The sequence below is a fragment of the Gadus macrocephalus genome, chromosome 17 (assembly GCF_031168955.1).
Source record: "Gadus macrocephalus chromosome 17, ASM3116895v1".
Lineage (NCBI taxonomy): Eukaryota > Metazoa > Chordata > Actinopteri > Gadiformes > Gadidae > Gadus > Gadus macrocephalus.
The window spans coordinates 16,141,973-16,164,051 of record NC_082398.1 but is presented as its reverse complement, the minus strand read 5'-3'; the positions used below and the strand labels follow the sequence as shown (position 1 = coordinate 16,164,051).

The 22,079-nt window shown below is 44.0% G+C and overlaps 1 protein-coding gene across 1 annotated transcript in view; it reads right to left on the bottom strand.

The window, feature by feature from the left end:
* Positions 1 to 22,079, bottom strand: part of clasp1a (cytoplasmic linker associated protein 1a) — a 219,670-nt gene that overhangs the window by 123,393 nt on the left and 74,198 nt on the right. Inside the window, exons 12-15 of the mRNA XM_060076665.1 lie at positions 8,227 to 8,372; positions 5,091 to 5,226; positions 2,988 to 3,058; positions 2,804 to 2,863 (exon numbers count right to left, since the gene is read on the bottom strand). Coding sequence (XP_059932648.1) covers positions 2,804 to 2,863; positions 2,988 to 3,058; positions 5,091 to 5,226; positions 8,227 to 8,372 — 413 coding nt within the window. The remainder of the gene's footprint in view (positions 1 to 2,803; positions 2,864 to 2,987; positions 3,059 to 5,090; positions 5,227 to 8,226; positions 8,373 to 22,079) is intronic.

The window sequence follows — 22,079 nt, the reverse complement described above, 5'->3', positions numbered from 1 at the left end:
CCAGCGATTTATACCCGGGTTCGCCACGCTGGCCAGCCCCCTGAACGACCTGACCCGGAAGGCCCTGCCGGATCGGATCACCTGGTCCGAGGCTGCTGACCAGGCCTTTGGGACGCTCCGCAAAGCTTTATGCGCGGAGCCATTACTCATAACCCCTGACTTTGCTTCCCCTCTGTTAGTGCACACGGACGCCTCTGAGGTCGGGTTGGGGGGTGTCCTGTCCCAGGTCCGGGCAGGAGAGGAGCACCCAATGTACATCAGCCGGAAACTACTGCCGAACGAGCGAAACTACTCGACAGTAGAAAAAGAGGCCCTCGCCATCAAGTGGAGCCTCGACAAGCTGAGGTACTACCTCCTAGGGCGGGAGTTCACTCTGGTCACCGACCACGCGCCACTAAAGTGGATGGCAGGCGCCAAGAACACGAATGCCCGAGTGACACGATGGTTCCTGGCCCTGCAGGACTTTAGATTCAAGGTGGACCACCGACCGGGCCGAGAGCACGCCAACGCCGACGCCCTGTCACGACGGGACGCTTGCCTGGGTGGATTCCCCGGCTACCGGAGGCCTGAGCAAACGGTGGGGGAGTGTGGCATCCCGCCCCTCAAACCTCGGCCCGGACGGGTCCGAGGGTTCGTGCTGGATGGCATATACCACCGCCATCCACTAGCCGGCGACAAAGAGCCTCCCTTAGGGCCCGGACGAGACCCGGAAGCCACCATATAAGGAGCCGGCATGCGGCATCCGGGGGCAGAAGACGAGCGACAGCGACCTGGAGAGCACAGCCGAACCAGCGCGCCATTTAGAGGCTCACGGAGACCCTAAAAGTCGTATGCATGCGTTATTCTGTTTTGTGAACAATTAAATGCCGAGTGCGGCTTACCCTATACGAGACCAAGTGATTTATTCCGGGATTCTGACCCACGGGAGAGCGGGATCCCACAACGCAAACTAAACACGTAACGCAAAATACAGACCATGGCAATGTATATTAACGGGGGGACACATGCATATTAGGAGCACAAGTCGATAACGGTAATGCATGCAATACTGGTAAGAAACGATGTTTGTTAATGTACTGCGTCTATCATTAAATAGAACAACAGTTACCGCACATCATATGTGTGTTATATAAAGTTTTATTTGCCGAAATTTATTTGAGGACTCCAGGGGAGAGTATTTCTGAAGTTGATGAAGGAAAATGCTTCAATGTGTGAATTAGGCCATATTATTTGGCCATAAACTGAGCCATTTGAAGTTTAAAATTCATGTGGTCATGCATCAGTCTCATCGGAGACTACAAACTTACTGTCAAAATATCAACTCGTCAGATTCAAATGCGCTAATGGCTCTTAAAGGGGATGGGAAATGGCACTCTCATTGGTTTATTGCACGTTACGCTCAAACCACACCTACGGGTAATTAGGCTACTTCAGGGCAACCCTTTTTAGATTTGCATCGGGCGCAAGAGACATCCACCGGTAAAATAGCAACATCGCCATAGAACCACCCACAAAGCTACTTGTGTTTGGCGCTTCTCACTTGCGTTTCAGACTGTTAAAATAGGGCCCATAGTTAATTTATTAAATCAGTTCCTGTAACTATAGGCGCAGATGCCTGTTTATACCATCTAGCCCAGGGGTCGGCAACCCTAGGCATGCGTGCCACCACTGGCACGGGGCAGCATAATCATTGGCACACTTAAAAAAAATTATATATATATACAGTATATCAATATATAATTAGGCTACTTCAGGGCCTAATTATAAAAATGCACTTTATTCGGTTTTGGGCATTTCCTCCCAGTGCGAATATGTTTAAATTAGTTACAGAAAGCAGTGTTCTGAAATGGGATAAATTCATAGTTTTTAAACCTATGTTGTGAGTAATAGAGAAGGAAATATTTAAAATATGGTTGCAATTGCCCTTTATGCATGCATGAGGTTCTTTTTTATGTGGGCATGACGGTGGGTATAAGCAATGTAATTTCCATTGTCATGGATGTAATAAACATGACTTTGACTTTGTAGGAAATGTTAATTACCTTATATGTGAATGAGGAGTAGAAAATCTGTATTTAAAATAATAACCAATTTCACACCATTTGAGTGGGCGTGTTGATTAAGCTTCGGTCTGCAGTCTTCATTTGCATGTCATTGAGTCAGTGGCACCCTGATAATAATCAGCCTATTGCCTTTTGTTCGCTGAATGGCTAAAAAATATTGAAATCTTGGCACTGCTTTACAGAGTCATTCGTGGTGAACGGTAAAAGATAGGTCTTAGCATAACCCTTAATGTACACATCATACAATAAATTACAATACATTAGTTCACAGCTGCACGGGTACAGAAAATGTTTATTTATTTATTATTGTTTACAGTTAGCTGAACATTATAGGGTCCCGGCCTTCCACTCCCTGTTTTTTCAGTAAAACACAGCAATCAACTATATTTGCCCCAGTGTTTGTTATACTTGAAATTAAGCAAAAAATACACTCTCTTTCTCCGGTCAAACCAAAAGAAACTAGAGTGACAGTGGCTGCACTTGTCTCTTGCGAACTTAGACCCAACGTCATATCCCGTCCATTGCAATGCCGCCCCCTAAACCCCCCGTTGATTCTACTGATGTCGGAACGACATCAGACTTTAGTGATTCACCCTATAAAGCAACAAGTGTGAACAACCCTCCGGGTCGAACCTCCTGATATACAAATGCGGCGAAAAATGCATAGGACATGTGTGAAAACGGCTATAGATGGCCATCCATACACATGGTTTGTGGGAATGAGTATGTGTTCAGCTCACCTCTCCATTGTGTTGGTGGGCCACTCCAGCAACATGAGCTCCAGGAACTCATAACAGCGTCTGGTGGGGGAATAACACCAGAGGCTACATTTGAACTTTGCTCTCAACGGGCACGGCACTCAATCTACATCTCTAATGAGATGTACACCGACAGAAGGGTCAGGGGTCACTCGGCACAGCTTACCTTCGGACAGCCACAGATTTGGATGTGCAGTTACTGGTGATGATGAGGATGAGCCGTGCGTAGTGTGTGTGCTGGAAAAGGAAGAAGACATAACATGCGATCACTTCGCCAGTTCTCTCTCTCCATCGCTGGGATAGATCTTAAATGGTATAATACTCCCCTAGCATTATGGAATATGTTGGGGTCTACTAGAAGACTTCTAATGGTAGAAATCAATAATGGTTTAATAGTTATGGCATGTCATGATGATGAATGATATTTTGCACACTCCAACAAAAAAGTACCTGGCAACGTGTACATACAGTTTCTTATCAGTTATCAATGATAGCAACTTTTTATGATAGCAACACATGGACAAGATGATATAAAAAAAGCATCAAATTGTATTTTTTTCAAAGAACTTTGGGATGTGAGATTTTCTCTTTAAAATATGGGATCAGAACAGTCTCATTAGTAATGAATGCACAGAGAAGGATTCACAAATGTATTTTGTGATTTATATTAGTGCTGTCGAGCGATTAAATATTTAATTGCGATTAATCACATATTTTTTTCTATTCTAAATATCCCTTAATTTCGTGCTGCTAGCCTTTTAGTGAGTTCAGAGAGTGCTGAGAAGGACAGTAATAAAATATATTTGGTAAGATGGATATAAGGAGTGAGACCCGCAGTGAATTCAACCCGGTCCCCTTGACAACGGGTAGGTGCATGACAGTTGTAGGCTTACTGTAAAACTTCAATAGCCCAGGCTTTTATTTGTTTAAATCACTGAACTTTCGAGCAAAACTCTTGGGAATGGGAAATACTATAAGATTTATTATTTAAACCAGTTTGAATATTCCTGCCGTACGTAGGCCTATACACATTACCAGGCTATCGAATAACGCCCACACACACACACATACATACGGTGGCGGAGTGGTAATCGGGAGAGTCTGGAGAATTCCCGGTGGGCCGTTAACGTTTCGGGGCTGTAGGGCTGATTACTGTGGGATAATAATATTGCGCTGATAAAAGTTCCTTGCAGTGCCGTCCGGCAGCCTGAGCTTTGCGCCCGCAACCTCTCACTCACTCAACAGCCGCAACACTCACAAACTGTCAACGTCGCAACCAGGTCGATTTTGTCTGTTCGTGCGGCATGCTTGTTATTTTGTGTCCGGTGTAGCTAGATCCGGTATGGTGTTGTAGATTTTCTAACATGACTAGTTGTTGCCAGACAGCAGGTGAAAAAACTCAGTTTGCCAAGCCAAAAGAGTGCTAAAAAAATGAACGCCGTTAAAATTGGTTTGCGTTAAACTGACAGCACTAATTTCAATTTACATTACATTTCAATGCACACAAAAATGGATATCGGTATGTATAAAAGTAAAATAAATCCATAAACAAATATAAGTTTCACAAACGCATTTCTGATCCACACACAAATGTCTCAATGTAATATAAATATTTGCAATTTTTATCAAAAATGTATTTAGATGTTGTTACATTTATATACAAATGGTAACACTTGAATTTACAAGACGCTTTTCATTTGTGAACTTGAATTTGTGTGTGAACTGGTGTGGATTTATATGTGGATTTTTGAGACTCCTGACGTGGCTTGATTCACAAATGCATTTTCTTCAACAAGGAACTCTCTGTAGCCAATCAGATGCCTCCCTCGTATTCAGCCATCACATGACTGCAGTGTCTGGGTTCTTAGGTTGTCGGCAGTGTTGGTAATAACGCAGTTTAAAAGAACGGCGTTAGATAACGCCGTTATTTTTTCAGTAACGGGGTAATCTAACGAATTACTATTTCCGTCGTTATATCGCCGTTACCGTTACTGTACGAAAAATGCAGTGCGTTACTATGAATTGATTGAATAAACTGAGTAATCCGAACGCACCGTACCGTGACTTAAAAACCGAGGTACGTACCGAATTGTGACTTTTGTGTACCATTACACCCCTAGTGTGTACCCCCAGGGTGAGAAAGACTAAACCCTGAGTGTGAACCCCCGGGGTGAGACAGACTGAACCCTGATGGTGTACCCCCGGGGTGAGACGGACTGAACCATGAGTGTGTCCCCGGGGTGTGACGGAGTGAACCATGAGGGTGTACCCTGAGGATGATGCGGATGGCGGCCACCCCGGACGTGGCCATGATCTTGGCGCTGTTGGGCACCAGGTTGAGGAGTGTGGGCATGATGCTCTCCGCACAGTGGTCAAACTTGTTGCCTAGCAACGTTGACAGGTACCTGGAGAGATGGGAAGCACACGGGAGTAAGTTAATTTAGGTTGTTTTTGTTAAACAATAGGAAAGACTTGTGTGTTAAAAGGATGCTAAAGAATGAGAGAAAATCGGTTTGTTATGGGAAATTAAGGAAAAGGAAGCAACAGTTGGTAAAGGAGGTTAAAAGAGGGGGGGGAAAGAGGAGACGCAAGTAGAGAGGAAGAGTAAAGAAAAAGAGAGAAATTATAACTGCATACATCCATCCATTCATTCATCCATGCATTGGCCGACTGAGAGGGAGAACTAATGCATCTGGGTTCTAGTTCATCATCCTCACAGCTCTGCTCATTAACTAAAGTCAATGGAGGCGAGAGTGGTCAAATGCTCAACTTGCTTAATGTATAATGTGTTCATGTATGTTTGGAACAGTACGAGTTGATACAAATTTGGAGCTAATTTCTAACTTGACTCCCAATCTCATCATCATAAATCTAAAATAGTGGCACTTTTAGAAGCCAACAAGCATGCTAACAGATAGAGCAATGTAAATAACATCCCACTTGAACCTTTAAACACCCACCCTACGTACACACATGCGTCCTCACATGTAAGGTGGGCTTTTAAGGGTATGCCCTAATAAGTTTGATAAAACCGCACACACACACACACACACACACACACACACACACACACACACAAGCCACACACACACACACAAGCAAAGGCACACACACACACACACACACACACACACACACACACACACACACACACACACACACACGTATCATCCACCATGTCCTCATATGTTAAATGGCCTTTAAAATCCTCGCAAGTATACCCAATATACCCAACCCAGTATACCCAACACACACACACAAACACATACACGCAGAGGAACACACTCACACACTTGCATCACCCACAAAGTCCTTGTATGTTAAAGGTCCCATGGCATGAAAATCTCACTTTATGAGGTTTTCTAACATTAATATTAGTTCCCCTAGCCTGCCTATGGTCCCCCAGTGGCTAAAACTTACATTCGGTGTAAAACGAGCAGTAGGTATCCTGCTCGCCTTTCCAAAAATGTAAGCTCAAGTACGCTGATTTGGAATCTGGCCCCATATGTTGTCATAAGGGGCCAAGCTACCTCCCCTTTCTCTGTTTTGCCCGCCCATAGAATTTGGCCCGCCAATGACACAATGAGCTACGACCTTGCGAGCGCCACGCGTGTGTGTGTGTGTGTGTGTGTGTGTGTGTGTGTGTGTGTGTGTGTGTGAGTGTGTGGGATTACAGACACTGCAATGCAAGTGTTCTGGACCCTATTCGTCGCTGTTTTTATGCAGAGGCTTTATTTTATCAAGCTGTCTTTATTTGTTAGTACTTCCGGTCGGACTGGAAGTGGCTATTCCGAAAGTGATTCCGCTGACTACTGAGTTACATTAACACTATAGAAATCACATCTTCCACCATCCTAGTCTTGCTAGCTGTATGATCGCAAGGTTTGTAAGTGCTGCAGCTTGTTGGGTCCTTAGCTACGCTTCAGCAGCATTATTTTGGTTATTGGATCATCGATTTGTACCAATAAGGCACCAGCTATGTTTATATGGCACCAGCTATGTTTTCCATAACTGTTCATTGCCTGTAGAGAGATACAACAAAGCTCCAACTTTCGTGCACTTGATATATATTTATGTTTGTGTTTCAGTTTCACTCTTTGAATTTGAGTAAACCTTCCTAATCGGCATCATGCTTCTTGAAGTTATTCATTATCAATTAGTTTAGCTGAACTGGATAGTGGGATTGCTGATCAGATCCACCCAGACCAATACAGCAAGTGTTGTACAGTTCTTTGTTATTTGGATTACCATTCTGTTGTTGGTGTCATGGCGCATAACACGTTGGTTCTCTGACGTCTCTCGTATTTCCACAACGAGACTGTAGTGGGGGTTATCTGTAGCCATCGTGGAGCCCCGCTGCCTGCCACCCGTTGCCGTGAGGCACCACCGCCGCGGAACACCACCGCCCGGCAGCGGGCAGCAAGTGGTTCAGTCTACTTCAGATTGATGTGGAAATGGAAGAACCAGAGACGTCGGAAAACCCAACGCAGTCGTTTGTGATTCATAATATCGTCTGGAGGCGCACAAAGCTTTTGGCCGTGATAATGTATAATATGATATGTAGGCCATGTTAGGCTATATGATATTATTTAGATATAGAGCTCCAGGACGGTAACGCAAGTGTTGTAGGCTTACTATTCTTTATTTGGATAACCGTTCTGCTGTTGGTGTTATGGCGCATAACACATCAGACTCTCGTCTCTGGTATTTCCACAACGACACTTGCAGTGGGGGCTACTCAGCCATGGTTGAAAAGGTATTGGGGGAAAGGAACTTTGGCTTTGACTCCCTGAAGTACATGAACCAAGACATGGAGGAGAAAGGGATTGTTGCCGGCGAGCCCCGCTGTCCGGTGCCGAGGGACCACCTCCTCGGTGTTGCCCGCTGCCCGCTGCAGGAGGCGGTGGTGCCTAAGTGCTTTGAGATCCATAATATCTTCTGGAGGCGCACACAGCTTTTGGCCGTGATAATATATATGATATAGATATCGATGTATAATATGATATTATTTAGACAAAGAGCTCCAGGACTCCCGAATATTTGCAGACCACGGCTAAAGGATACATCCACTGTAAACAGTGCATTGTTCCGTGGCCGCAAGCTGCTCAGGGCCACACCCCCACCCTCCCCCTTGACCCGCCTCTCTCCTCCTCATTTGCATTAAAGCTACAGACACCGAAATGGCGAGTTTGGGGAAAGCTCAATGTGCGACTGGCTCGTAGTGACTGTAATTCTGCACCATGGCTGAATTTTGGGAACGTCTTGAAATACTGTGTTAGGGGCCCACTAATATCTATATTAAAGCATCTATAAAGTAGCATGCCATGGAACCTTTAAATGGGCTCTTCAAGTCCTCAACCAAAAAGCACACACAAAAACACCCAGACAGGGCAAGCAGGCCTTACCCCAGAGTGATACAGGCCTCTCGGACCACCTGGGAGCGCAGGTCTTTGGCGGACAGCTTCAGAGGGGCTTCCATGAGACGCAGCTGCTGGGGGAAGCCCTCGTACTCCGCCGCCCCGCCCATCATGAGGGAGCGCACCTTCTTAACCTTCAGTAGGAGGCAAGGAGAGATACACCACTTTATGGTCTAGACAGTAGCTTATTGAAGAGTGTAAGGTCGGGCAATGTGGGGGAGCACTGTTTAGAAAAGAGCTCCTTGTGTGCGTGTGTGTATGTGTGCAGGTCTGTGTGTATGAATATATTGTGGCAACCCGGCCCCGACACGGCGGCCCTGGAAGCCCAGAGGGCAGGTAATACTAGCATTCTACCACCCTTTTCCCCCAGAGGGCGCCAAGGGTCGCATTGGCACGGTCCCACTCAACGCCAACGGGAGACACCTGTGTACCAGGCCAATCAGACCAAGGTGAGTGCTATATAAGAGAAGCTGAGACGTAGTCTAAAGGCAGGAGGTATGTGACCCGTGTAGGAGCCGAGAGCGGACTGAGATTCCCTACCTGGATGGACCTTGGCCCCAGTACCCGGTCTAGAGAAGACCACAGGACTACAAGGAAGGACCTCCTCATCTGGATACCGGGACAGCGCGTGAGATACGACCACAGCATCCCCAGTGGCTCACGGAGCCCAGACTCTTTTTAGTTATAGTTTGCATTGACGGGTGATTCCCCTTTTTTCTGTTTTTTGGACTTAATAAACGTGCCTTGTTGGCAGTTTGAGCATCAGAGACTCTTGTTCATTGATCGGAGGCGGGCTGATAGAACCGGGTTACCACAATATACCCTTGTGTATGTGCGGGAGAGTTGGTTTGTTTACATACATGTTCGTGGGTGAACGTGCGTGTGGGTATGTTTTTGTATATATGTGTGTGTTGTTCCGTGTGAGTGGGTATACATGTGTGTGTGCGTGTATGTGTGTATATACATGTGTTTGGTTGTGCGTGTGTGTTTGTGTATATACGCGTGTGTGGGTGCGTGTGTGCGTGTATATACATTTGTTAATGTGTGTGTGTTCTGTGTGTATATCAATGTGTTGGTGCATTAACGTGTGTGTATTTTTGTACATGTGTGTGGGTGCGGGTATATCTTACCGCAACCACCCTATGCTCCCAGTCGTGCTTTTCATCAGACAAAACTTCTCTGATCTTTGACATTTGATCCTCCATCTCTCTGTTGGAGTAGATCTGTAGGGCAAGGTTTTGATTGATTGAAAACTTTATTGAACAACAATTAACAAGTGTTCAAAAGAATTAAAAAAACACAAAGCCCAAAGGCTTTTTTCCATTGTGGTCCTTTTAATTAACATCAATCAAGAACATGTCCAGGTTTTTCAAGGAAGGCAGGAAGGAAGTGGGAAATAATTGTCAGGGGTTGAATTGGGGATATTAACGGACCAAATTTTAGCCATGGAAGTTTATATATCTATGTATCTATCAATAGGTAATAGGTATAATTGCCCATTAACCAATAGCAGTGTGGGTATCATTGTCCCTCAGCCAGTAGCAGTGTGGGTATCATTATCCCTCAGCAGTGTGGGTATCATTGTCCCTCAGCCAGTTTAGTGTGGGTATCATTTCCTCGTAGCCTATAACGGTGTGGCTATCATTGTCTCGTAGCCTGTAGCACTAGCAGTCTGGCTATTGTCTTATGGGAATAATGTGCACCTGGACAGAGGGAGCATCCTCAAAGGCTTTGACAAAGTCTTCTTCATCTACAGCTCCCGCAGCTGCCTCTTTACCTGGGGAACACACACACACACACACGCACACACACAAAACCAAACATGTGTCACCCACACAAATAATTAAGAACAACAAATGTAGTCTAAATATTCATTTCGATTTCTGGTTGCAATGTTGTCATCCGGCCTGCGGGAGCCGATACAAGAGTGCTGTCTAGCCGCTCACTTGTGATCTTGCTAGCAGAGGCGGCACTGGGCCTCCTGACCACGCTGACCACGGTCCTCCGGGCACTCGAGGGCTTGGATGAGGAGGACGAGGTGGAGCGACCCCCGTCAACCGAGTCCTCATCCTCAAAGTTCTTATCTGGAAACACAAGAGAAGAACAAGAACAAGAACAGTAGTTGGGGGCGGGAGTTAGCAAGCTGCTGGCCAATAATGACGCACAGGTGGTGGCAGGTGGATGATAGACATGTGGCCTGTGTACATGAGACAGATTTCCAAATTCCTTGAAAACCATCCGTTTCTACAAATGATGAAAGGGCTGTTCATCAATCAATCAAACTTTATGCATGTAGCGCTTTGTGCGCCAAACTGACATACAAAGCGCTAAACAAGAAAAAAACACTTTCACTGCTTTCACACATACATGTAAGTCCTGCTCTTCTCCCGCTATTCTCCCGACGGGGCGTATATGTGAAAGACATATCCTGACATTGATATCCTGAAACATCCTAAAGAAATAATACCCCTGAGGAAGTATTTTAGCCGGCAGTAATGTTAATTCCCTTATATGTGAATGAGGAGTAGAAAGTCGGCATTTCACACCATTTGAGTCGGCTTGTTGATGACGTTTCGGTCTGCATTTGCATGTTATTGTGTGGCACCCTAAAAGATAATCAGCCTGTTGCCTTTTGTTCGCTGAATGGATAAAAAATATTTATATCTTGGCACTGCTTTTCATAGTCATTCGTGGTGATCGCTTAATGATAGGTCTTATCGTAACCTTAAAAGTACACATCCTACAATAAATTACAATACATGAGTTCACAGCTGCACGCGTATATAGATTTTTTTTATTATTATTATGTACAACAGTTAGCTGAACATTATAGGGTCCCGGCCTTCCAATCCCTGTTTCTCAGTTAAACACAGAAGTCAACTACATTTGCCCCAGTGTTTGTTATATGTGAAATTAAGCAAAAAATACACTCTCTCTCTGGTAACGCAGTCGTTCGCGAGGCAATTCTTTGTTGTTTCTTCTTTTTGTTGTCTCTAACTCATGCTCAAATCTTTCATCGATCGATGTGGATGTTGTTGATGTAACAGAATATATGATGCATCGCAATGAGTTTTGCCCATTCTGACTAGAGTGACATTGGCCGTCCTTATCCCGCCTCTCGGGAACCTCCACCCTACGTCATATCCCGCCCCTTGCAAGTCTGCCCCCCTAAACCCCTATTGATTCTACTGATGTCTGAGCGACACCGATGCATATCGGGCATGAAGTGTGAATAAGTGTGAATGACCCTCATGGTCACACCTCCTGATATACAAATGCGGAGAAAAGACGGAGGACAATTGTGAAAACGTCTGTGTCTCCTTGGTTCTCCTGCAAACTTGTCCCAGAGTGCTTATGGAAAAGGTCTCCATCATTCAGTTCAACCTCAACACTCTCCTTCATCCTCACACTGTAAATAATCCACATACATGTGTGTGTGTGTGTGTGTGTGTGGGGGAGGGGGGTCACTTAGTCCCCTTGGTGCAGTGGTCTGACCTCTTGAGCTATTGATATGGCTTCACCACTAGTCATGGAGCATGCCTGATCCCTCTCTCCCCAATCCCTTCCATGTGACTCTAATCTGGGTGGACACGCTTGCTCCCGTCCCTCTCCCCAGCCATGCAAGGGTTTATGGACACAACGCCAGGGCACATAAAGGGGCTTTCCTGGATGGAAAAAGCCCTTTTGTGTATTTTGTATAGCAAAGCCCGCCTGGGACAGTAAGGAACACCTGTATACTCGGATGCCTTTCACCATTACTTTATTAACACACAGCCAGACAGACAGACAGGCAGCTGTTGCCTAGCAAGAAAAATGAGAGACAGACAGGCACAAAGTAAGCCGTTGTATTAAGTTACAAAAGGTAAATCAACGAGAACATGTAATAAATTAAAGGCTTGCACAGTTCGACGTCTGCAAACACAAACGAATGCACAGGCATAACCATAGACAAGCGCACACACACGCACACACACACACACACACACACACACACACACACACACACACACACACACACACACACACACACACACACACACACACACCTACTGACATCCCAGTGTCACTAACATAAGAAAATACAGATATTAGACGCAGGCCAAGAGACAGAAATAAAGGCATGGGCACAGACAGTGAGACAAAGGGAAACAGACCGTGAGTGAGATGGAAGCAAGGCAGAAATGAAAAAGTCGGAGGAAGGGAAAGGGGGAGGCAGAGACACACAGAGATGAAAATAGTCTTACTAGCGCAGATTTTCTTGCACACCAGTCTCCTCAGCATGGCTCTCTATTAATCTCTCTCTCCCTCTCACTCAGTCTCTGTCTCTCTCTCTAACCCGCAGTCTTCCTCACCACTGCAACTCAACCCCCTGGTCTACCACCTCCACTAGACTGCGGGTGGGTTGTCCATGTGTGTGTGTGCCTGTATGCGTGTTTTTAATGTCTGTTGATGCCAAATTAATTGTGTCCTTTGCCCTTTCCATCTGATCTCTGCCATAAAACACTACTACCTCCCTGCTCTCCAATGGTGTGTGTGTGTGTGTGTGTGTGTGTGTGTGTGTGTGTGTGTGTGTGTGTGTGTGTGTGTGTGTGTGTGTGTGTGTGTGTGTGTGGGTGGGTGTATCCCTCAGTGCCACTGTAATGGGGTTGGCCAGAGGGGTGATGACAGCCGTAGATGGAGGGATAGGTCGCTTACATCACTTCCTGTGTTTGGTGACATCATTTACCACACTCTGCCACCTCTGGAGATTAGCATCAGCACTCGCATCAAAACTAACCACAGCTCCCTTACTAGCACACTAGATAACACTAGTCCTCACATTGGCTTTATGATTCTATGGGGTGCTAACACAAGCTTCATTTGTTTTTTTCAGAATGAACACAAGAACAAAGCCATGGCTCAATTCTAGGTAGTTAAAAATTAATGTAGTTAATAACTAGTGTATATTGATTCTGTAAACTATTTCAATAATTAGACGGTAAACTACTAGGGCTGTAGTATACAACAAAATGTGTTCAATGTTGTTGTTTTTTTTGCTGTTTTTATCAAAAAAAACATAAGTCTTCGAAAGATAAGAGTAGCCCTACATACAGCCACCAACCACAGAACAGAAAGACAAAAGTAAAGATTTACGGAAAGAAGGAAGAATGGAAGGTTTACTTCCATCCTTTCTACCTTCCTTCCTAAGAAACTAACAACAAACAAACAAAGAATGGTGAACAAGCAAGCAAACATGAAAGAAAGCAGCAGTTTTAAAGAAAAGGGGCAGGATGGCTAAGGAGTGGTTTGGTTGTTTGACACCCAAAGCTTCTGGGTTTTAAACATGAACATGAATACAACCCTTAACAACAACCCTAAAATAACCATAACCCTAAACAACAACACATAAGCTTGCTCATGAATGACTCAGTATAAGACATGTTGGAAGCAAGCGTATGCTAAAGACTAAATAACCACAAAGTGTAGTAGGCGGAAGCAGGTTTAACAGCAGGCGGCTCAGAGAGGGCGGTCAGGCGTATAGTCACAGTATTAATCACATTATTGATGTGAGCACCATTCCACAGCTGACTCAAATGTCACTCTGATGGATCTGCTGTGTGTCAAGGAAACAATTAAAACGCAATGGAACATAACGAAAGACGTCCCCATTGACAAATTATTTAAATACACATGCAGAACAACACATATACACATACAGAGTAGCTGTGTGTGCATGGTGTGTGAGTCCAAATTATATATGAATTATATATGAACACACACACACACACACACACACACACACACACACACACACACACACACACACACACACACACACACACCATTCAAAGTTAAATGTCAAGCTAGGGGTGTGTGTCAGCGTTAACTAATCCTTCAGATCTGATACCATTTGAGCCCCACCTAAACAGATTGGATCATTGTGAAGGAAGTATAGAAAGACCATGACTACGCTGAGAGAGAGAGAAGAGATGATATTTGGCTCACTTGGTTAATCTGGGAGGCAGAAATTTCCTCTCAGAACATAAACATTTGAGTATTTAAGGGTTAAGGGCCCTGTGAATTAATAACTTTCAGATCACTTCCTTTAACGGCAGAGATAAAAGGTTGAAAGGGCAATTACGTACAATTAGCTGACTTATTTAGGTCATTTGTAACTCCATGAATCAGTTTTAATTGCTCCTCTAATACAAAATTATACGGGAGCAAAGGGATAAGATTTGCAGTGCCCCCTCCGTCCACTGGGGGCAGCAAAGATCATTCAACACATAGCTCCAGAACAGCGGTTCGCAAACGTATTTCCCTGCGCACCCCCTTCTACGTCCTAACCACGTCTGACTTTCGCTCATTTTCTTTCTCTATTCTCTCCGTCTCTGTTCCCTGCAAATCCTGACTCTCTCTTGGCCCCTCTCCTCCTTCGTGGCTAACAACTTTATCATAAGATGTCCGACTTTGACAGTTTCCCTGATTTCAGCCAATGAAGCATATTATAGATAATATATAAGGAATGAATGAAACGAGTTGGCGCGCATGTAGCCTAGCCTGCAGTGCTTAGAAGGAGACAATAGTGAGTAGAAGACAGCAGCTGTCTTCTTCTACGTTTCTATCAAAAACTAATAAATTATAGTTTTTTGATTTAAAATAAAACTGATTACAATGGACATGTTTACTGTTCATGTTTTTTTATTGCATGGAAAAATCCCACTTAAAAAAACAGCACTGTAATTGTGTAATAACACACCAGACCGCCATTACATTTTTCATCTCGCGGACCCCCTGGTGGCAGCTCACGTCCCCCTGGGGGTGCACGTAGTACCACACTTTGGGAATCTAGAACATTATATCCTAGGTGAAGCTGCATCCTTCCCAAACTTTGAGATTATATTATAGCAATTATTTGTATATTCTTGTTTATTCCTCAAATACATAAAGGAGAGACAAAAAAGCTAAAGAATGAGGATTTGGTTCGGAAGAGATTCTGAACAAATAAATGTTTCTACAGATTGGACCAGGCATCATAGCGCTGTTCCTAAACGCAGAGGTAACGACTCACTCATTCCCTTCAGCTCTCTTTTCCTAACATACATTTATCTGGCTATTTTGGATTCTTAGTGGCTCTGCCTCTGTCATCCCCCACTCTTTGGTGCTTTATCTGATGTGTCTTACTACGGTTCTGGTTCTCGTTGTCACTTTCTTTCTTTACACACCTTTTCTGACATCTTACCTTCTGAACCTTCCATTTCTCCAATGTATTCTCACTATTTTTTTTTTTCCAACAGTGATAACAATCAACAGAAACGATTCAAGACTATCTCTGTCTCCCAATGTCGGAATATAGTTTGATTAGCTCACTCCCTATAACCTTGTTTATTTTCTATTGTACTAATTCACTTTTAAACATCTATGACAGTGTAAATATTTATTTTTCAGGCCAATTAAGCTATTTTGAATTGAAAGAAAGCGCAAAAGAAATAAAGAGCAATTCCTCTCTCTGTCTGCGCTATCCTCCCAGAGGTCTCTGTATGTGTCCCAACAGTTAGGGGCTTAGCTCGCGGCCAGAAGCCTTTCATACAGTAATAGACAGATGAGTGGTGATTAGGATTTGGATTATGTCACATCAATATGATCTGTACTGCACTGTCCTGTCCGATGTTAAAAGCTACACTGATTGAAGTTCCTTCTTAATGGTTTGACGAGGCATGAGGCTATCCAGAAAACCGGCAACGTGCTAAGTGTTTATATAAAAGCAAGCACTGGAGAACTAAGGGACAGTTAGCTTAGTCACACACGCACGCACGCACGCACGCACGCACGCACGCACGCACGCACGCACACACACACACAGACACACAAACAAGCATCCATATAAACAAAGATCTCAGGGATCAAAACAAATATAAACACTTACTGTGTTAAAGACACCATTGAACAGCAGGCTCGCAAAGCTCAAAATCATCTTGATAATAGTCCACCCCCTTATGGGGTATTTAGAATCTTTAAACATGGCCGCGGGGTTCAGCCCCCTGCTCCTCTTCTGGTGTGGATCCAGCCTCTAGGTGCAGAGCTAGACTGCATTATGCATGTGCCTGCCTGTTGTAGAAATGACCCACGCTTCGTTTCAACTTAACCCCAGTGGAACTGAACTCTCCGTTGGGGGTGGGAGAGACAGAAGCAGGTCTTCTTGGGATCTATTGGCGGGAGATGTCTCTATTATGAGAGAGCACAGATTACGAGTTTGTTCAGGAAACCCAAGCGAACTATAGCGAGGTGAAAAGAAGAACATGCTTCATATTATCAATTGACCCCTTGGCAATGCATGGTACAGAGTGATCTTAATGCTAGACGTGAACGTTTTAGAGCTGTCACAATGCATCTGTGGGGTATACAGTACTATGAAGCGCGCTGAACATACCCAGGCTTCCTTGGGATAACCTTGATCTACAAATACGAAACTCGGAATCAGAGTTAAATGATACCACGAAGCTCACTTACGAGTAGATTTGTCAAAACAGGTTTTCTGCTTTAGTTTCAATGCACGTTCCCGTAAAAACTGCGTTTATCGCATTTTACTCACCTTAACAAAATAGATAGATCAAGGGCAGAATATTTCCCTCAAGAGGAACAGATAGTCATAATGAACTCCTATGAGGAGTTCAAGAATCAAATAATAGATATAATAAGGATAGGGAGGGGTTATGGCAAAAAATAGCTGATCATTTAAATACGTAAGTGAAAAGATTCTGCATAATGTCTAAAAAATAACTGTCAAAAACAGAATTGTAAGCTACAAAATAAACATTACGTTGTAAAGACAAATGCTTCAGCCCTCAATAAAACAAAAGGCGTAGTAATTGTGGTCCGCCGTAACTTTCAGGTCACCAATTTAGGTGTTGGGTGCGACTCAGATGGTAGAATCACTTTTATGAAAACCATCATAGAAAACAAGAAAATTGCATTTTTATCTATTTACGCAGCTTTGATCCTGATTTCTATGTACGTCTGTCCAATATCATGCATGACCTGTCTGATTACCAATTATTTATTGGGGCAGACTTTAATGCGGTTTGGGACCACTCTGTGGACAGGACGGCTGTAGTAGAGGGCAGTGATCAGAGATCAGCGTTGGTTGCATTGAGGAATGGGCTCAGGAATTTTCAGTAATAGATATATGGCGCGTTACCAATCACAATAAAGAAGACTTCTCGTTTTCTTCCGCAAGACATCATTCATTTTCCAGAATAGACTTCATTTTTGTATCGAAGGATCTCCTCGAAAAGGTAAGCACGGACATGCTCCCCCTGGCCTTCTCAGATCACAAGGCTGTCATCTGTAGGGCTAACCTTTCCGTATCTCGTGACCGCGCCCCACGCTGGCGCTTTAATACCTCTTTGCTGCGCAATGAGAGCTTTTTGGTGCAACTTGAAACTGGCCTAGCAGAATTCATATCTTTTAACGTGCATTCAGTAGAGGACACTCGTATCCTATGGGATTCTGTAAAAGGCTATATTAGAAGTAACTGCATATCGTTTTCCTCTAATTTAAACAAAACGTGTCAACGCAGGATTCTTGAGCTGGAGGGTGATCTCGGGCAAGTTGAAGGTGCTATGTACAACAACGTAACTCCTGACTCAATTACCCAACGTAATAAAATAAAAGAGGAGCTGAATTCCCTATCCCGACAGCACGCTGAATTCCTTATCCATCGTACGCGCCAGCACCATTACTTTGAGGGGGCCCGCCCCAGCCGGTCACTTGCCTTAAGCCTTCGTGCCAGTGAAAACTTTGCGCACATACCCGCCATTAAAACACCAGCTGGCGCTCTAGTAACGGACCCCAAATTAATTAATGAGACATTCCGCTCCTTTTATTCCAACTTGTATAGTTCTGAAGTTCCTCATGACTCTTCTAAATTTGATTTATTTTTCAAGAATTTAAATCTTACTAAATTGCTGCCCCATGAGGCTACGTCTCTGGACAAACCATTTACCCTACTCGAATTGGAGAGTGCTTTACGCAGTCTTAATAAAGGCAAATCGGCGGGTTTTGACGGAATTCCTCCAGAACTATATTTACAGTGTTGGTCTCAACTTGGCCCTCTATTGCTGAACATGATCAATCATGCCATTTCAAGTGGTTCCTTTTCAAGGGATGTTAACACCGCTACAATCACCTTACTCCATAAAAAAGGGAAAGACCCAAACGAATGTGCAAGTTATCGTCCTTTATCGCTCTTGAATGCTGACGTTAAACTTTTTGCTAAAGTGCTTGCACTAAGGCTTGAGCCCCTTATGAATAAGCTCATTCACCCTGACCAAACTGGCTTCGTAAAATCTCGTTTATCCTCTGATAATGTTCGCAGACTTTTGCACATTGTCGAAGCTTCAGCTGAGGTCCAAACTCCCTGTGCTGTATTATCTCTGGACGCAGAAAAAGCTTTTGATCGCCTTGAATGGCACTATTTATGGGCTGTCCTTCAGCATATGGGATTTGGTATCCATTTCATTAACATGATTAAAACGCTCTACGCCTCCCCTTCAGCCATGGTAATGACTGGCAATATCTGTTCTTCGTTGTTTCCAGTGGGCCGCAGCTCTAGACAAGGCTGCGTTCTTTCTCCACTTTTATTCATTTTATCTTTGGAACCTCTGGCCCAGACGGTGCGTCAGTCAACCCATACTCCTGTTATTGTCCATGGAACAGATCATTTCATCTCCCTTTATTGTGATGATATTTTGCTTTATCTTGGTGATGCAATTAAATCTACCCCACATATTTTGTCTATATTTGATAAATTCGGGAGTATCTCTGGCTACAAAATAAACTGGTCTAAGTCAGCTCTCCTTCCTCTAAACGACACTATGAGGCATGCTTCCTTACCAAACATTATTCCAGTAGTTGACAAGTTTAAATACCTAGGTCTATCGATTTTTCCTTCGATACAAACTACAGTCTCGGTTAATTATAACTCGACTCTCAGGCAGGTGGAATCCGATTTGGAGCGTTGGTCGTCCATTCCTAATTCATTTCGAGCAAGAGCTTCTATCGTAAAGATGAACATCCTACCGCGAGTCAACTTCTGTAGTTCAATGCTTCCCTTAGCTCCCCCAGCTGGTCACTGGGATAAACTGCATACATTTGTTTCCAGGTATGTCTGGAAAGGGAAACGCCCACGGATTAAAATGTCCATTTTGCAGAGGCACAAACCCTCTGGTGGCCTTGGACTTCCAAATTTCCAGTTTTATTTTTGGTCCTCAACCCTTCGTTCTCTTCATACCTGGTTAGATCCAGAGGCTCAGGTAGCCTGGCGTTCATTAGAGGAACATCTAGTAATACCACATAGGCTTCAGGATGTTATTTACTCAAACATCCCTCTCAAAATGTGTAAATCCAAATTTGGCTCTTTAATCTCACATCTTGTTGCCATATGGAGAACTGTGGAATCACACTCTAGCACTCACTTTAAATTCCATCCTCACCTTCCTTTATTTAATAATTTCGCCCTTTGCTTGGGTGGTCACCCGATGTCCTTCCCTCAGTGGAGGGATAAAGGGATTAATACCCTTTCCGACATTATGTCAGATAATGCGCTCAGATCTTTTCAGGACTTGAAATCGCATTACAACTTACCCGGCACCTCTTTTTTCTTCTACCTACAACTCCGCAGCGCCTTACGGGCATACGGAGTCCCCTGGGGTGAAAACATGGTGCCTCGTCCAATTCATAAAATATGTGATAGTTCATCTACCAAAGGCTTGGTCTCTGCTCTATACACATTTATGTCCAAACATGCAGAAAAACCTTTGCAAGTGGATAGTCGCTGGAGCCATGATCTCTCAATTGCACCTTCTACAATCAATTGGTCCATAGTCTGGTCAAAGCTTGACCTATTTTAGCGTAATCCCAACCATCAGATGATTCACTACAATTTCATACACAGACTCTACTGCACTCCTCATAAATTATTCTTGATGAAATTAAATCCATCTCCTAACTGCCAGCTATGCTCTTTAGGTACTACAGGTACCTTTGTTCACATGGTCTGGGAGTGCCCTGGGGTGAGCGACTTTTGGAGTATGGTATCCAATAGGATGTCTATAGTACTTGGGCGTACCATCCCCTGCTCCCCAACTATCTTATTGCTGAGTGATTTTACGGGTCTAGATCTTTCTCTGATGCACCAACGCTGGTTTCTGGTAGGCCTTACTGCTGCTAAAAAGCTTGTAGCACAGAGATGGAAAGCTCCTCATGACCTGTCCTACCAACATTGGGTGAACACAGTCATAGATCTGGCTAAATTAGAGAGATCTGTGGCCAGCATGCATGGTGCCCAAACTAGAAATATTAACTTATGGTCCACCTTTATTAACAGTATGTTGGGAGGGTAGTCATGGCTTACTGTATCTACGCCTTACTCACTGCTTTTTCATCCTTTTCCTTTTCTTTTTGTTTCTTTATTTATTTCACATGTTAGTATTAGGCCTATTTAACAAATTGGCTGAGCTTCTCAAATTATTGATTCTGTCTTTGTGGGAGGCAAGACCTGGGGGTGGGTGGGCTTGGGGGGGGGGGGGGGGGGGGGTTGTCTTACTTATGTGTTATGTTTTCTTACTTGTGTATATGTGTAACTGTTTCTTGTATGAAATATAAAATACAATAAAAAATGTATCACAAAAAAAAAAAAAAGAATTGTTTGCCATTAATCCAAATAGGGTGATGATGATTTCAAAATGCAAAAGCAACGTCCAACCTGCTTTATCCTATAATTTAGGGAATTCATTTAAATACACCCTATGTAAGAAATGTATAGCATATAATTTCAACTGCTAAGATGTAGCGGCGGGAGCGTATTGGTTTAGTATAAGACCCGAAGGCCAGCGATCGGGGTTCAAACCTCATCATGCCTTTTACCCCCATCTAGATGTGGCGCCAGCACGGCCTTGAGAACATAGGTTCAAGTTCGAAAAAAACACAAAATAGGATGTGACATCCTGCGAATAGAATGTCACACCCTATTTTTTTGGGACAGTAAGTGCACAGTTTCTTTGTGTAGCATTGCCTACATCAGGTCCAACAAGGACGATCAAATAGCGAATTCCCTCTGATGAGAACCTTTCTCTCATAAAGTATATTCTCAGGCAATGCCAAGGGATCAGATCTGTCCCAAAAGACCCTCTGTCTCCGGAGAGACCCCTGTACAATACGGGCTCCGGGGTCCAACAGAACACCCAAAAGTGGTGACGCCATTGTCAAATGAGGGGCTAGGAAACGGCACTTAGCTTTAAGTAGCCAATCTAACCCCAAAGTCTTAGCTGATAACCTCCTCCCAACCAGATTTGGTTGGCAGCATAAATCACCATATTGATACATCAACGCTAAAAGAGAGCGACTTTCGTGTCACAGTTAACCAAGGCTTTGAGCGCAACATAACTCGCTAACCCACTAATCGAAGTTCATAGTATACCCCATGTGTTGTATGTGTTGAACTCTTCAATAGAAGTGAGAGAAACACAAAGCAACCATGTACAGCATGAAGCAATCATTGCTATACCTAGAGGCTAAAATTACAACCACAACAACAAATGACGAAACCCCCAACACAGAATGCTGCAGGATCTCTGATCCCCCCACTGACTGGGGGAGGGGGAGACTGGAGAAAGGAAGAGCAGGTGGCGGTCTCCCATGACTTCGGTGGTCAAGAGCCAGCACAGTGCAGTCACTGTGTGACTGTTGTAGCATGTCCGCCTCTCAGCTACACCAACACCCACCCACCATCTAGTAATCTTGCCCAACAGCCATGACTCGTGATTTCAATAAAAAATCCCAAAACAGAGGAAGGAAAGTTT